Raw genomic sequence first — 15,706 nt, 5'->3', positions numbered from 1 at the left:
GTAGATTGGAATGCATTCCCACCTCTGCTACAGACTCCCTGGAGGACCTTGGTCAAGTCATGGAGGGGTTACATTTTCCAGGAAGTTGGCACATTGGGGGATAATATTCCCGCCTTGGTCTCGTTGGGTCCTGGCTCCCCATATGTACAATGGGGGAATCATAGCCTTCCCTTCTTCTGCCCCTCAGTCCTTCTTGGCCAGCCAGACTGCAAGCTCATTCATTATGAGGCCTGGTGGAGCTCATTTGTGCCCCTGTACATGGCACTGCCCCTTGAAGCATCTTCAGGGAGCTGCCCTCCACTCCTGCTCCTATCTTCCACATCACACAGCAGCCCTGGCACAGCTGGCACCTCAGAAGAGGCTGGAGCCTACCTTGGACAGTCACAGGCTTGGAGGGGACCTCAAGGAGACCTCACTGAGATCTTGGCACAGCCCAGTGCTGTGGGCAGCGGTGACCAGCACTCAGCCTGTGGCCAGCACTCAGGCTGGCATTATGAGCCCAGAGCTCAGGGTGAGAGAGGCCAAATATTCCCTCACATGCAGGAGGTAGGGACAGGGGCTTCGGCTCAGATAGCCCATTGGCAGACCGGCGAGGGTCCTTTGGCTGTTGGCACTGCCACACTGCTGAGGAGCAAAGCCCTGTGGGGCCAGGCGGCCCCACCCTGCACTCCTCAGACTGACTGGGAGGAAAATACCTAGTGGCACATCCATAATGGACCCAATCCTGGGAAGCACCAGCAGTTCCCCCAGAAGTCTATGGGTGCACAGTACGCCTGAAAGCTGGGGACTGTAGCTGAAAACAACCCAGACTGTTGAGTTATGGCCTCTTTTTATGTCCCAAAGCTTTAGAAATGCTCACTCCATCACCTCTCATCCCATGAGGGCCAGAACTGCAGGTCCCACTGTAGAGATGAGTAAACTGAGGCACAGGAAGGGAGTGAGACTTGCCTAATGCTAGAAAGAAAGCAGAGCAAGGGGTAGAGACTGGGTCTGCACACTCCCTTTCCTGTGCACTAGGAACTGCAAACAACCCAGCCTGCGGGGAACATCCACCTGAGCAAGGGTAGCTGCCCATGCATCAGAGCTGGAAGTGTGGCCTGGAGCAGGGGTCCTGGATTTTGCAACATGTGCCCTTACCATGCCCAGGAGGATGCAAGCGGGGAGCAGGCTTGCAAGGGGAAACTGAGGTTTGGCAGGGGGAGAACAGGGCAGGGCGGTGAGTGACCAGCCCAAGGTCATCCAGATTGCAGCCAGACACAGCCTGTTTCCTGGCGGAGCTGCAGCAGCCACTTCCAGCTTGACCACTGATTGTGCAGCAGTGACTCACCCCAGCACCAGCCTTGCCTCTCTGCTTACAGGCACAGTGCAGGATTGCCTTAAAGAGACTCTGCCTAGACATGCTGTGGCAGAGTGCCAGGGGAGGGGAGAGGGCAAACACATGGCCTGCCAGTGCAGAAACAGGTCTGGACAGATGCACCCACTCCAAGGCCTGAGAGTAACATGGATCCAACATCAGACTGGGAGAGGAGCAGGCTGCGTCTCCGTCATTACTGCCCTGATCCTTACCAGTCGTACCAATAAGCTCCCCTGGGGGGTGGAGAAGGAGCCCCCTTTAAGAAAACCAAGTGCCATTGGCAAGGGAGTAGTTTAAGGTGATACCCGCAGCCCCACCTGCAACCAGCAGCACAACCCCCTGGGCCCACCAAGGGCTTAGAATCAGGCTTTGGAGGCAGAGCACCTTGCACGGGCCAGGCCTTTGGCATACCAGTGCTAAGAAGAACCAGTGACCAGAGTGCCATGGCTGCCAACCAGGCCAGCTGGGGTAGGCTCCTCCTTCTGGCTGTTTTAAAAGTTGATGCAGTGCATCTAGGAGAGCTCTGATGAGATGACACAGTATGGGGCACCGTGTGGGATAAAATGCAGTGGTTGTTCCAGCCTGGCTCCAGCCACAGCATGTCTCTCAGGAGCCCAGTGGGACTGCCAGGTTTGCTGCCCTGAGCATGTTTGACACGTGGCTCAGCAAGGCTGCACACTTCACAGGCAGGGGACTGGTGTCTGGTGCTCGCTGGTGGGCTCTGTAACAGGAGGCAGCCACATGTGGTTCGCCCAGCCCTCCGTCTTGCACGAGGCTGGAGTGAGTTCTCAGTGACCAGGGTGGGGACTGGGGACAGAGGAAAGAGAGGTGTCCTTCCCCTTGCAGACAGCCTGAACCAGGGGGCTCATCCCTGCTAGGCCTGGGGGCATCAGACCCTCAAAAGGGAGTGCAAACTTTCCCCTCTTGGCCCACTTCACTGAGTCGGTACATGTTTCCCTCTCTACAGGCTTGCTGTGGTTCCCATTAGCCTTGATGCAGCCTGCAGTAGGATTCACCTGGCCCAGATACCAGCCCACTGACATCCAACACACCCAGTATGGACCCAGTACACTGCCTAAGTGGGGAGAGCTGGGCCTGGACCCTAACCCTAACCCCTGAACTTCAAGGTCATTTGTTCCTGAACTTCAATAGAAGGGAGGGGAGTGATTCACCACCCCTATTCTCACCCCCAAGTCCTGGGTATTGCTAAGACTGAACCCCACAGTGAGATCCCTGGGCCAAGAGCCTTGTTTCTGGATCAGATCCAGCTTGAAAGCTAATCTTGCCAGCAGCGTGGAGTTAATCTCTTGCCAGCAACAGATCACAGCAAACAACCTGGACAACAGGGGCTGAAATCTCATGGGAGCAGGCAGGAGCATAGGAGTTTGAGTGCATGTGGTATCTAAAACCGATCCAGCCTACTGCTCTGTCTCCAGGACTGACCAGAGAATGAGGGAAGACCCCAGCAGTGGACAGCAGCACGTTAACCTGCTATTCCCTACCCCCTATCTCCTCATTGCTGGGCAGTAGTCATGACGTGGGGGTGAGGGAAAACAATAAGGTTATGGTGACTGGGCATGACAAGCAGCATGAGCACAGGGAGACAGGGGAGCTGGCACTCATGTTCTCAGCTGCCCTTGTGCTGACACAGACCAGACAAAATCAGTGTGTGCAAAGTTCCTGCCTTGGCTTTAGGCATGCTGATAGCCTGGTGTGGTCACATAGTGCAATACTGCAGTTGCACAGCCATACAGAGGCCTTCCAGAAACCCCTGGGAATGAATACCCTTATTAGCTCTCAACCCCTGATGAGTGGATAGAAGTTAATTGTGTTGGGCTGTAAGTACTCCCAGGCCAAGCCACTCTGGGCAGCAGCTTGCCAGGTGCACAGCTGGCAGGGATAAGGAGAACACCCTTCCTTTTCAGAACCCGGTTGTGCTTTGAGCACTCAGCCTCCCAGGGAGCCGCACGGGGCCAGCCTGCACTCCTTCTCCAGGGTCCAGGGCAAGGCCATTTCTTGATACCACTGACCTCTTCCCTAGCAACATGCCTCCTCTAAGTGCTAGGCTCTCAGGTATGCCCTGCTGATGGGCCACCATCACACCATGCCCAGGAGGAGCAGAGGAAGAAAGCTCCATGAGAAACTTATGTCTTGTCCTTCCACAGTCTCCTCTTGCAAGTGCTGAATTATGAATGCCTTGCTAATGATGCCCATCTGAATCATCTGAACAGGCTCCCAGCCATATAATGAATCACAGGGTGAATTGGGCTGGGATGACAGCTTCTTCTCCTGTTTCCAAGGAACTCTGCGCCTGCCATCAGGCGGGGGAGCATTTATCCTGCTTGTGGGGTGTGGTGGGGTTTCATTCTAGCAAGACTTCCTGTGCAGCCCTCCCCACTTTACCAGCCTTCTGTCTGGACGGGGGATGAGGATGCACCAGGGAAGCTTACTGAGTCATCTCCCTTTTAATGCCTTTTCTTTAATCATGCATCCACTGTATGCTGAAATTCATCCTGGGCAGAAAGCCATTAGAAGACTTAGGACAGTGCCACCACTTAAAGTCTTGGCTCAAGGAGCACATAAGATCTCTGGCTGGGTGAATTTTGCTGTTAGAGGCCCAGTGCATCAACCCCCCCGACCCCGGGATCCAAAATACATATGAGCTAGAGGTGGGATTCAGTGTAAGCCTCTCACCCAAGCCCTTGTCTGCGGAGCCTTGAGAAGACCCAGCTCTGTGTCTGGACTTTGCTGTTAAAGCTTATCTGTGGTTTGAGTCAAGGAGAGAAGAGAGGGCAAGACCAAGGTGAAACGCACCCAGATACTGCTACAAAAACACTTCACCTTGACTTGGCCCTGCTTCTTTCTGACAACCAATTTCTTTCTGCTAGTGTGGCTGTGGCTGTGAGGCTGCCCTCCGCACAGAAATCCTAGCTCCCCAGCTCTGCTATGGGTACCCAATAAGTGACCTGCGTGATCTATGCCCCACTTTCCACCTCTGCAATGAAGCGGACCCTACTGAACTGCATGCACCTGGGTGATGCCCACTCTAGAAACTGAGTATTGTCCTGGAACTCAGCAAAATAATTAAAACTCTTCCATTTCCCCTGATCATTTGTGCTCCTTCAACCTGGATTAATGGTCTTTTTCTCCCGGCAGAGACTCATTCCTTATTCCTAATAGGCCATAAATCCAAACCCAAAATAACTGCAGCCTTTGCCCAGGCCTTGTGAAATATTTATTCTTTCTCTCCAACCCCTGCACCACCATCTCCTCTTAAGAGATGAAGAAAGGAACTAATCAATGGTATTGATCTATGTAGAATTGCAGTTGCTCCAGGCAAAAACTGGAGAAATAAGGAGGGGGAGGTGGGGAGAGGGAATGCTTATGCAGGCAAGTACAAAGGGACCTAGGTGGGATATGATTGTTCTGTGGGCATCAATCAGATTCAGCCAGTGCTCACACAATGGGGCCCTTTCCTCAGCCCAGATTAGGGCTTGATGAGCTCTATTTATTTGTCTCTCAGAAAGTGCTTCCACCATCATCCCCCTGAAAATAAGCTTCCTGATGATGACAGCCCAAAGGCGTTGGCCTCAGACTTGCAGTGCAGCATTTCCCCTTCACCAGAATCCGCCTGCTTCTACTCACAATGCCAGGCTCCAGGGCAGGGCTAACTCTGCACTGCATGAGGTCATGAATAAAAACATCTCTCCCCCCTCTCCATTCAGCATGGAGGTACTCAGACCCAGAGGCCAGGAAGAGCTGGAGCTGGCATTTGGCCGGAGGCTCTCTCCAGCTTCCCTGATTACTGCCTTGCTGAGTGATGGAGCTTGCATGATGCAGGAAGTCAATGAGATGATCACCAGCCTTCACTGGTTTTAAGCTATTGGAGTCCAAGGGCACAGATAAATGAGCAATGTAGGGGGTGGGGACTTACAGTAGAGCAGCTGATTCCATGCACCCAGTTACCCCATGGTAAATGAATGCTAAACTGGGGCAATTTAGCTGTTTTATTTCAGACAAAGCTCCCCTGGTTTTGCCTTCACTTACTGCAGTATGATTCCAGTTGTTATGCAGCAAGCCCAGAGTTTTTGTACACACTTTTTAATTTGGTCTTTTGTCTCTACCCATTTTGGTTCCACGCTGGGGAAGGGAATGCTGAGAAGCAGGGAAGGGAGGGGACCCGCTGCCAGTGAAAGCTCTTCACAGAGCTGGTCTATACTTGCAGCCCAGGCCCTTCCTCCTGCTTGGATGCATGGTTGTTTGTATGGCAGGTGTCCCCACTGGACCTGGGAGTAACAGCCAGGCTCAGAGTGACTGGGGTCTAAGACTCACCACACTGATGCTACCAGGCCTGCTTCATCTCCTGTAAAGTCAGCGTGCCAACCAGGGTGACCCAGTGCATCCCACTTCAGGGATAAGACAGGGACAGACACTGTAATGCTGCTCTCAGAGCTGAGGGCTCAGAGTCTGGCTCCTTTTCACACCATCTGAAAGGGGGCATGATCCTCATTACCCCCAATCTCACTACCTGAAGCCATTTGCCTCTCAGACCTTCCTCGGGAGGCCCTGGCAGCAGCAATCCTCAGGCAGCCTTCTGTCTCTAAGCATCTGATACCTTTTACAGCTATCCTGTGAGGAAGCTGGGACTTGGCCCTTTCCTGGCCAGTGTGAATTTCATATACCCTTTAACACATGGTGCCAGTTATTTGGGATCCTCACGAGACAAAGAGGCATCTACTGAGATATGTCTATGCAAGTTTGGCTCCAAATCCCCATGAAACCAATAGGAGTTAGGCACCTAGCTAGGTGCTTTTGGAAAAAAATCCCATTAGGCATGGATCTGAGCTATTCCACCCAAATCAATGGAGTTGCCATGGACTCGGCCTGGGTCACTGGGCCCCTCTGTTTCCACTTGTTAGTGACAGCGAGGGATCATAAGCCATCTGTCACCACCGGCGCCTGAAACGCAGCTAACTGAGCTGTGGTTTTCAGAGACAAGCCTGCTGGTTCTGAGCACACTTGAAAAGGGCTTTTATTTATGCACAAAAACATGTCAGAAAAGTGGAAAAACCCTGGGACACGCCCACTCGATTAACAAAGGAATCACACAAACACATGGCCCAGGCAGATGCATGCAAGTCCTGGGAGTGAATCCCTTGTCAGTAAGCAAAAACTTCCCCTCCCTCACACCCAGGGACAACATTGCACCAGTCTCCAGGGCAGAAAAATGACCAAAGGTGAATAGCAGACAGCAAGGAGCCTGCCAGGGTGAGACCCCAAAGTTTCCAGCATGGTCTGAGAACAGGAGCAGAGCACAGTGAAATACATGACCAAGTGGCTAGACAGACACATCGCTGCATCCTGCAGCTTCAGGGTACTCCAGTATCTTTACAATAGGGCTGTATTGAGGCTCCTAAGTCACTTGGGAGCCTGCCTGGATGTGGTTATTATCACTCTAGTGTCTGAACAAAAATGTATCTTCCGGGGGCTCTGCAGATATCCCAGTCCCCTGACACATGCTGGAATGATACTCAAGTTTTCAGAATTCTCCATGGGCTCTGGTTGCTGGGCACCTGCGTGTCTGCCATTTCTCCTAGTGAGACTCTACTGGGCAGTGATTTTCCTTCTTGCTTTGAGGGTTTTCTTCTGATCAATACTCGCCCACCATAGGGAGTAGCCATGGAACCAACCCAGAGGACTGAGCAGCTCTGCTCCGTGTCCCTGGGATATCAGGCAACCAGGAGGCACTGGTTGGCACCTGTTCAGCCAGGCACCTGGAACTGGCCTGGGTAAATGGCTAGGTGAAAGGGGAAGGGTCTGCAGGGCATGGCAGCAAGAACAGGGCTTCCTTGCTCAATACAGCCCTGTGCTATATACAGTGATGTACAGGGAACACAGGTGTGTAGAACGTGTGGTTCGCATCCTGTGGATGGCACTGCTGGGAACCATCCCACCTTGCACCGTGTGCCACTGGCATCTGGGATCCATTGCAGCTTGGGCCAGCCTCAGTCTGAAAGACAAACAGGAGCTTTAGCTCAGAGCTAGGGTTTTCCACTAGCTTGGATCATCTATGAGGCAACTTGGGCAGGGAGTGTCTGAGAGATCCTGACTCCTCTGGCCCTGGCACATGGCAGATGGAGAGAAGCAGCTCTAAGCTATGCCATGGGCACTAGTTACCTACCCCTTCAAGTTCACAGCACCCCATGTGCCTCCACTACACTCATCACACCCCACCATCCCTTCCACACTCAGCTGTACCTCACAGCACCCCTCCTCCACACTCACTCATTGGGGCAGGGACTGTAGGTCTTACCAGTGCCCAAAACAATGCAGTCCTCCTCTTGGTTGGTTGGAGTTTCTAGGAGTTATCATCATGATGAAACCCCAGTGCAAGGTTGTATAAGAGACTAGATGACCCCCTGAGGTCCCTTCCAGCCCTACTTTTCTATGATTCTGTGATACAAATCTATGAATGTTCTTAGTATATTATACCTGCTTGATCCACAGAGAATTGCTTGAGAAAGAAATTTACAGATAAGGCAGAGAACAAGTCTGCTGAAGAACTTCAGAGTCACATTCATGGACAGCTCAGGAACAGTTAGCTATGGTTGGAAAACAGATTTGCTGCCCCATGAAAAATAGAGATTCTAATTTTTCTTGTCCCAAGTCACGATATAAAATTAAGTCAGTCGTATGACTAAAAGCCACTTCAAAAATACATTTATCCCCAAAAACCTTCACATTGGGAGTTTTGACATTTTCAACAGGTTTTTCTATATTTGTAAATCAGATTTTTATTTAAATTCATATTTTGTTTTTAAAAGGCAAATCTCAAAGTGGCATTATCTGACAGAAAAGTATTTCAGCAGCAATTTCAGGCCCAACTCTAAATGAGGATGTCTGGCTCTTAGCTGGCAATTCCTGTCCATTGAGCTCAAAATACTTCATACAAGAAGTCAGAGTTACTGTCTCCATTTTACAGATGGGAGAAACTGAGGCATAGAAGCAAAGTGACTTGCTCAGAAACACTCTACAGGCCAGTGGCAGCACTGCTGTCAGAACATGGCTGCCATGAGCTCCAGTCCAATATCCAACTAAGTTATTCCTTGCAACTCTTCATTCAGCTCTGTCCTATGAATTCATGCCCCTGATCCTAGCATTGAAGATGAGGATAAATTGGTAGCTCTGACACACTTTGATCTTGCTAGATTCCTGGTGTTCAGGCTCAGAAGGAGCCATCAGATCAGTGGGTCTGATTCACTGTCTCTCACAGGCCCTTTATGTTTCATGCAGTTACCGCTGTACTGAGCCAGTAGCTTGTACCTGTGTGTGGCTAAGGCACCTCTTCCACCAAGGCACCCAGCCTTAATATGAGCCCATCAACAGCTGGAGGCTCCACCACTGTCTCTGGGAGTCTGTTCTACAGTGGAATCGCCCTCCCTGTTAAGAATCTGTGCCTAATTTCTGAGCCAAACCCCTGTGCATCAGCTGCCAGCCCCTGGATTCTTGTTTTGCCTTTCACTGCTGAATTAAAGAGCCCTTTTGCCTCCATTATGTTCTTGCCATGAGGTTGTTTCTACCCTGCAATCAAGGCACCTCTTAATCTTTCTTCATAGTCCAGCAAATTGCAGCTGTCAAGTCCCCCTCTGCCAAGGGTTCTCCCTGGCTTGCAGACCAGACTCATGGCTTCAGCATTCCCTGCATGGCTCTGTGCTCTGCTGGGAACAGTTCCCAAGCACTGGCAGGTCTTGTGCCATCACAGAAGGCGGATCAGACTCAGCAGGCTCCTGCTCCCGCTGGCAGCCCACCCCCCCAGCCACTCAGGGATGCTGTTAGGTCTGGCTCCTTGTAACTCCACTGCCCCATTAAGCTGGCCCAACCCTGAAGGTGCATTAGGGGGCATTATTTGCAGCTGCTCTTTTCACAGCAGGCTGGATGTGTTGCTGATGGCTTTTTAACAATTCACAAGGGGGGTTTCTGCTGGATGCCCACCTCTGATAAAGGGAAGTGAATGGGCTGTGGTCAGGTGGGAGATCTGTCAGCCCAGCAGAGAGCTCTGGGGAGGGGAGGGAGGAGCTGTCCTGTGGCACCACTTGAGAAAGGGAGAAGCAAAAGAAACCCTCACTTTGGCCCACAGTACCTACCCCACCCAGACTTGCTAGACTCTACCCCTCCTCCTATACCCTTTATGCTTCCTTCCTGCCCATCTCTCCCATACTCTATGTGCTCAGGGCTCAGTCTACCAGGCACTCCCAGTCATGCTCAGGCAGTGAGCCTGAGTATAGGGCAATGGGCATGGGTGAGGGGCTCCAGGCATGACAGAAGCAGAAAATGCAGCCTGGGGATCACATGTCAACCACCCTGTGAGTATGAGGGGACAGTGGAAACAGATGGAGGATGCAGGCAGAGCTCCAGGGGGAGGATGGCACTGGAGGGAGGTCCATGAGCACAGAGGCTGGAGCACAGAAGCTCTGGGACTGGCTGCTGTCCTGTCAATAGAGGGAGTGGCTAACCCTGAAGACATGTCACAGTGGCACCATCTGCCCCAATTCAGGAACCTTATTGTCATGGGTTTATACAGCCCAACAGGGAGGGGTAGGGGGGCAGTGCCCAGGGGTTGGCGCACTGCCTGGCAGTACCTGAGCAACAGCTTCTCCCGGCTGGCAGGGTCATAGCAGGCTGCAGACGGCGCCAGCATCTTCCGAGTGGTCACAGTTATGGACGTTCCAGTGGATGTGGGAGCAGCGCAGCAGCGAGGCCTCGTTGCCCTTGCACTTGAGGTTGTCAAGGAAGATGTAGCCAATGCCCTGGCCATAGTGTGCCTCCCCCCAGGCCGCCACGGCATGCCCACAGCCCAGCTGCCGGCACACCACCTTGACATCCTTGAGGTCCCAGGCGTCATCACACACTGTTCCCCACTGGGACAGGAAGAACATCTCCACGCGGCCTTCGCAGCGGTGGCTGCCGTTCACCAGGCGCAGGAATCCTAGGGGCAGGGAGCACGGGGGGACCTGGTCAGTGCCCAGCAGAACCTCTAAGCTTTGAGATTGACTGGCAGCCCCACCTGGGTCCTCTTCATCACCCCAGTGTCTCACTGCACTGCAGAGAGATGGGCCTAGGAAGCAGTTGCTGCTTCATGGGAGACTGTCTTAATTGATCCTAATTAATTAATTGATCTTGGTTAGCAGAGGAAAGTAGCACTCAGCCTACACAACTGCTAGGACAGCAAGTGACCGTAGGCTGTAGCTTCTAGCCTAAACCTCCCAGCAGTACAGTCACTCATGATGTCTCGCAGCACCCAGGGCTGCAGGTAACTGCTGCTGTGGTCCAGACAGGTCAGTTGGACTCAGTGAGGTGAATGTGCTTGCACAAGACACAGTGGCCCTGAGCCCCATTCCTGTGCTTCAACTGCTCACTTGGGAAGTGCCTCCCTTCTTTCTGGGAGCTATGGCTGTGGAAACACTTGTAACGCCTCCGTTTATTACAGGTACCCAGAAATGAAAGGCAATGTGTTCCTCTGCCCTAGCCAGTGGGCCATCTATCTGGAATCTAGAGAATGGTCCAGTGGACACAGCATCCAACTGGAAATCAAGTAACTTGGGCTCCATTCCTGGCTTGGCTTTGCTGTGTGAGCTTGTCTAGTCACATCACCTCTACCACTGCCCTGTCCTCCTGAGGGGGATAGTGTGTGGCTAGGTTATAATGAATAGTTGCAAGCTGCTTTGAAATCCACAGCTGAAAAATGTCAAGGGAGCCAACAGAGCAATGAGTGCTACCCCTAGGTAGTTGCACTGGTTCTGATCAGCGCGTCAGTAGTGACTCCTAAAGGCACTGGTCTGAACCTTTAAAAACTTTCTTGTCTGATTTGCTACCCAAGACAGACCCCAGAGCACTTCTCCAGTATTAGAACCATGGCTACCTGAAGCCACCTAGGAAGGAGTTACTGGCTGCACAGAGTACATACCATCCTTGGGGCGAGTTGTGGTTGAGGTTGTAGTCGCATATGTATCTTCTCTGAAATGGTCTCCTGAGTCATCCATGCCTGGTTCAGCAAAGGAGGGAGGGGAAAAAAGAATGAGGACAAATCTCTGCTCTCAGGCTCCTGGCTGGAGTCACATAGCACTTGTGACCAGCGCCAGAGAAAGGACAGGCACAGGTAAAAAGCTAGGGAGAGATGGTGGGCTACAGGGAGCTGAGGGGTGTTGCCCTTTTTAAGGCAAGAATGGGCAAGTCCCCCATTAAAGCAGACACTGAAATCCACAGGCACTGCCTGCAGGCCCCACCCATCATGTGCCACAGCAGTACACCCAGTGGGTGCAGTATGCTTTGTGCCTCCAAACCAGGCACTGGGCCCAACCTGGGACCTCCCGGCCAAGCCCCTTTGAACTGTCAGGGGTGTAGGTTTGGTTCCCAAGTCTGACTTTGACATCTTGGTTTGGGGCAATTCAGAAGCAATTCCCTCTGGGTCCCACTGGCACCTCCACAAAAAGGTGACCTCACAGGGTTCCCACTGTGCTGGGCCAGAGTCTCACAGACAGAGCTGGGAAATGCCAGTGCTCTTGAATGCCAGCCTGAACCCTGGGCTGAATGTGACTACATCCAAACCCCATCCAAACCATGGCACAGCTGCAGAGAAGTGAGCACAGCTCAGGGCTCTGGGTCAGAGCAAGGCCAGGCTGCATGAAAGGCGCTCGCTGCAGGGGCCATCAACTCTACCCTTGCATCTGATAAGAGAGCTCCTTGGGGCTCAGGAAAGCTCTTGTCCCCTTTCCAGGCACTTAGCTGACTGATCTCAGATGAGAGCTGGATACAGCCTGAAACCACATGTACCATGAGACCATGATCTTGTGGCCTGGGGCATCCCGAGCTGCATTGCAGTCTGTACACACATCTCACCTCTGCATATAACGCCGGCGTCCTCATGGTGCCCACAGTTGTGCTGCCCCCAGCCCAAGTTAAAGCAATCCGCCAGGTCGGTCTCTGTGCCAATGCAATCCACGTTGTCCAGGAGGATGGGCCCAGTGCCGTAGCCAAAATACCCCAGGACCGTGGCCACCACTGCAGACCCACAGCCCATCTGCCTGCAGACTACCTGGGCGTTGGCGAAATCCCAGTCATCATCACACACTGTTCCCCAGGTGCTGCGATGCAGAACCTCCACTCGGCCTTGGCAGCTGCTGTTCCCGCTCACCAGCCGGATGCTGCCACCTGGTGACCAAAGAGAGCAAGAAAGAGGGCAAGTGAGGGTGGCAGGGGAAGCTGGGGGGTCCTGAAATATTTGTGGATGAAGGTCAGCGTGGGGTGAGGAGGGGAGTGCAGTTCCTGGGCCCAGGGCATCTCTATCTTCTGTGAAGTGCTTTGTTGCTGCCCTCATCTCCAATGCCAAGTGAGGCCCAAGGAGGCTGTGTGTCCCAGTGTGCTCCATTTCAGACTCTGTGGAATGCTGCATGCTGGGTCTTGTCATCTCCAATGCCTGTCCTACCATCTAACGGTGCAACACGCTGCATTTGGCAAGACTGGCAGGATCCCCCGTGACTGAGTAGGGGCTCAGCTGATGCTGTTGGGCCTAAGCAGGTGTGACCTCAGGGCTTTCATTGGCTTTGGCCCTGCCTCAATTGCATGACGCCCGAGTGCCACATGCCTACCTGGCCTGGCAGAGAATCTCTCAACGAGCCCCAGTGCATGCAGAGTGGCAGGGCAAGGCCATACTTACTTTTCTTTCCCCTCGCAAAAATAGCCGTCGTCATCACTTCAGTCTCTGGAGAAAGCTGATCTCTGCCATCAGTGACTGCGAAGATGAGTGCCAGAGTCAGGAGTCAGAAGAAAGGTCCAGGAATAAAGCTGTCTCATTGCTGTTCTCTACTTAAGGGTAGCAGGGCAGCTCACTCTCTGGAAGCAATGGCTTGCAAAAGCACCATGGTAGGATTATGCCCAATGCAACCATGTACATAAAAGATAATGAGTCCTGCTGGATTCCTGGCACGTAGTACCAAGGCTGAAATTTCCTGCTTGGCACAGAGCTAGCAAGAGGGGTCAGTAGTGCTTAAACCCAATAGAGGCTTCTTTTGCAAGGCACCAGCCCATGAGTTTGCTTTACTATGAGCAGCTCCCCTGGGGCAGCTGTTTAAACACATGGGGCGCTTATACACATGCAGGGAGGCTGCCCCAGCGCACTGTAATAACCACCAGGAGTAACTCCAAGGCAGAAGACAAAGAGAAAACCCAGGATCATGGATCCTAGCCATGTTTCTCCACATCCAATAAGAATAGCAAACAGATTTGCATGACAACTGTGTTCTCAATAGAAGAATACTACTCCAGGGGTAGAACTGTAGCTACCACAAGCCAGGCACCAGTCTTGTGACTTTAAGCCTTCGTGACAGTGCGAATGCAGGGTCCATCACAAATCCCCTCTGAACAGGAAAGCTGGCCTCACCTGTGGCAGTGCCGGTGAATGGCTTTCCATACTCCCAGGTGACTGAGGTGGTGAATGGTGTGACTGTTGACATCCCCAGCCCTGGAGGGACACACAGAGGGGCAGAGGTTACATGAACAAGGGTCATTGCCTGGGCTGCACAGAAGCCTTTCAAGAGTTGGCTCAGCTAGAAGAGATCCCATCTGGAGAACGAAGAAATATGTGTATGTTATTCTATATTTTCCTGGTTGCTCTTATTGGCTCCCCCTTCTCCAGCCTTTTCCTTGGGAACAAGGGCTCAGCACTTTCTGTCCTACCAGATGAAGCTACATCACCTCCTGATTGAAGGTGCCCGGTTGCTCTGACTAATCCCTAGATGCCCTGGCTGTGCTAGGGCTCTCTCTGAGAAAACCTGCAGTATTAGTTTAAGGTGAGGAAGCTCTCACTTTCCAGGCTGGAGGTCCCCAGTTGGATCTGTATGTGACATCAAGCCACCATGACTCATCCACAGCTCCCTGCTATTAGTGGTTATGTGGAGTGGGGTGTATGGAGTTGGACCAGAGGCTGGTAGCAAAGAGTTCCCCCTACCTTGAGGGCTCTGCTGCCTGCTTTAAGGACAAGGTGGCCAAGCTCCCACTGTAGGAATACCCCTGTGCTGAGGGCTGGCAGGGGGCGAGGCTGTGTGGGGAGAGGGCTGGAACAGAGACTTGGCCCAAGTCATCTCCAGAACTTGACCTAAGTGAGCCAACAGCTCCCTTCCATAATTCGTGGGTTCAAACCAAGATTTTCCTTTGGGGGGTACACAGCACAGAGAAAAGCAGAGGGTATGAGAGTGCCCAGCAGCCTGGTAAGAAGTCCCCCTATTTGGTCACCCCAGCCCAGCTCTGTCCATCACTGAAAGCCTGCTGCAGGGGCCTGCTGCTCTAAGGGCATTTGTCTCTCACAGGGGCTAAGCAAACATTACACCCTATATCACAGGTAAAGTCCATTATTTACATAGTAGCAACCACTCTCGTTCAACCAGCCACTTATGCCACCCAATGGGCTGGGATTGATACTGGTGCTCCCCCTCAAAGACTCCTCTGTTGACCCATCTAGAATAGCCCTGCCCTTCCTAGCTGTCCCCCCAGGCTCATGGCCTTATTGGACCAGTATTTCCCTCTCCCTGGCAGCAGGGAAGAGAAATGACAGATATTTTGGGGAGAAAGAAGCAGTATGAGAAAATTGCTCATTTCTCACAGCATCATCCTCTTTGTTAGTTAATAGTTGGAAAGGGAAAGTGACGGCACTTAGTGCTCCAGTCATTAGCCATGATAATAAGGAAATTCAAGGGGATTATTAACATTATAAATGGTAATCAACAGATAATGGCAGAAATACATCATGTAAAGATGGGGAGAAGGCTCTGCTCAGCACTGGCCCACAGACAGCTCAGCTGACAGCTCATCCTTCACTTCCAGACCAGACAGTTTCTTTTCCACCCAGCAGATCTGGGCAATAGCAGGCAGGATAATCTTTTCCCTTAGGAATGGCTTTTCCAGCCTCCCCTGCCTTTGACTATGAGATTCAAGATCTCCCCAGTGCCAGCAGGTAAAGACAGATGGATGTATGGTCTGGTGGAGGCCCCTCACTTAAGATTGGGGCTCAGTCCCCTTTTCTGCCTGTGGGACCTTGGGGACATCAGTTAGTGTCTCTGGGCCTCAGTCTGGAGGAACAGTGGCACTGCCCTGCCTAATAAGGGTTGTTAGGATGATGACACTGAAGAGTGAGAGGCACTTAGCTCCTGCGGTGATGAGAGCTACAGACTGCATGGGAGAAGGGCCTGGCGCTGGGGCATTACTGTCAGCTTGACTTTGGGGTATGCTATAACAATATTCCATTTCCTTTCCAGTGGCCAGTCCACCCTAGCCAACAGCTTTCATGTTATAACTCCTAGC

The 15,706-nt window shown here is 52.3% G+C and overlaps 1 protein-coding gene across 1 annotated transcript in view; it reads right to left on the bottom strand.

The window, feature by feature from the left end:
* Positions 1-6,310: 6,310 nt before the first annotated feature.
* SSC4D (scavenger receptor cysteine rich family member with 4 domains) overlaps positions 6,311-15,706 on the bottom strand; it is a 28,079-nt gene continuing 18,683 nt past the window's right edge. Inside the window, exons 5-10 of the mRNA XM_019493253.2 lie at positions 13,791-13,871; positions 13,068-13,142; positions 12,251-12,562; positions 11,319-11,396; positions 9,994-10,340; positions 6,311-7,364 (exon numbers count right to left, since the gene is read on the bottom strand). Of these exons, the coding sequence (XP_019348798.2) occupies positions 10,024-10,340; positions 11,319-11,396; positions 12,251-12,562; positions 13,068-13,142; positions 13,791-13,871 (863 nt within the window). The 3' untranslated portion in view covers positions 6,311-7,364; positions 9,994-10,023. The remainder of the gene's footprint in view (positions 7,365-9,993; positions 10,341-11,318; positions 11,397-12,250; positions 12,563-13,067; positions 13,143-13,790; positions 13,872-15,706) is intronic.

The sequence above is a fragment of the Alligator mississippiensis genome, chromosome 14 (assembly GCF_030867095.1).
Source record: "Alligator mississippiensis isolate rAllMis1 chromosome 14, rAllMis1, whole genome shotgun sequence".
NCBI classification, from domain to species: Eukaryota; Metazoa; Chordata; order Crocodylia; family Alligatoridae; genus Alligator; species Alligator mississippiensis.
The sequence above is the reverse complement of the archived record's forward strand: the minus strand, read 5'-3'. Positions and strand labels throughout refer to the sequence as shown.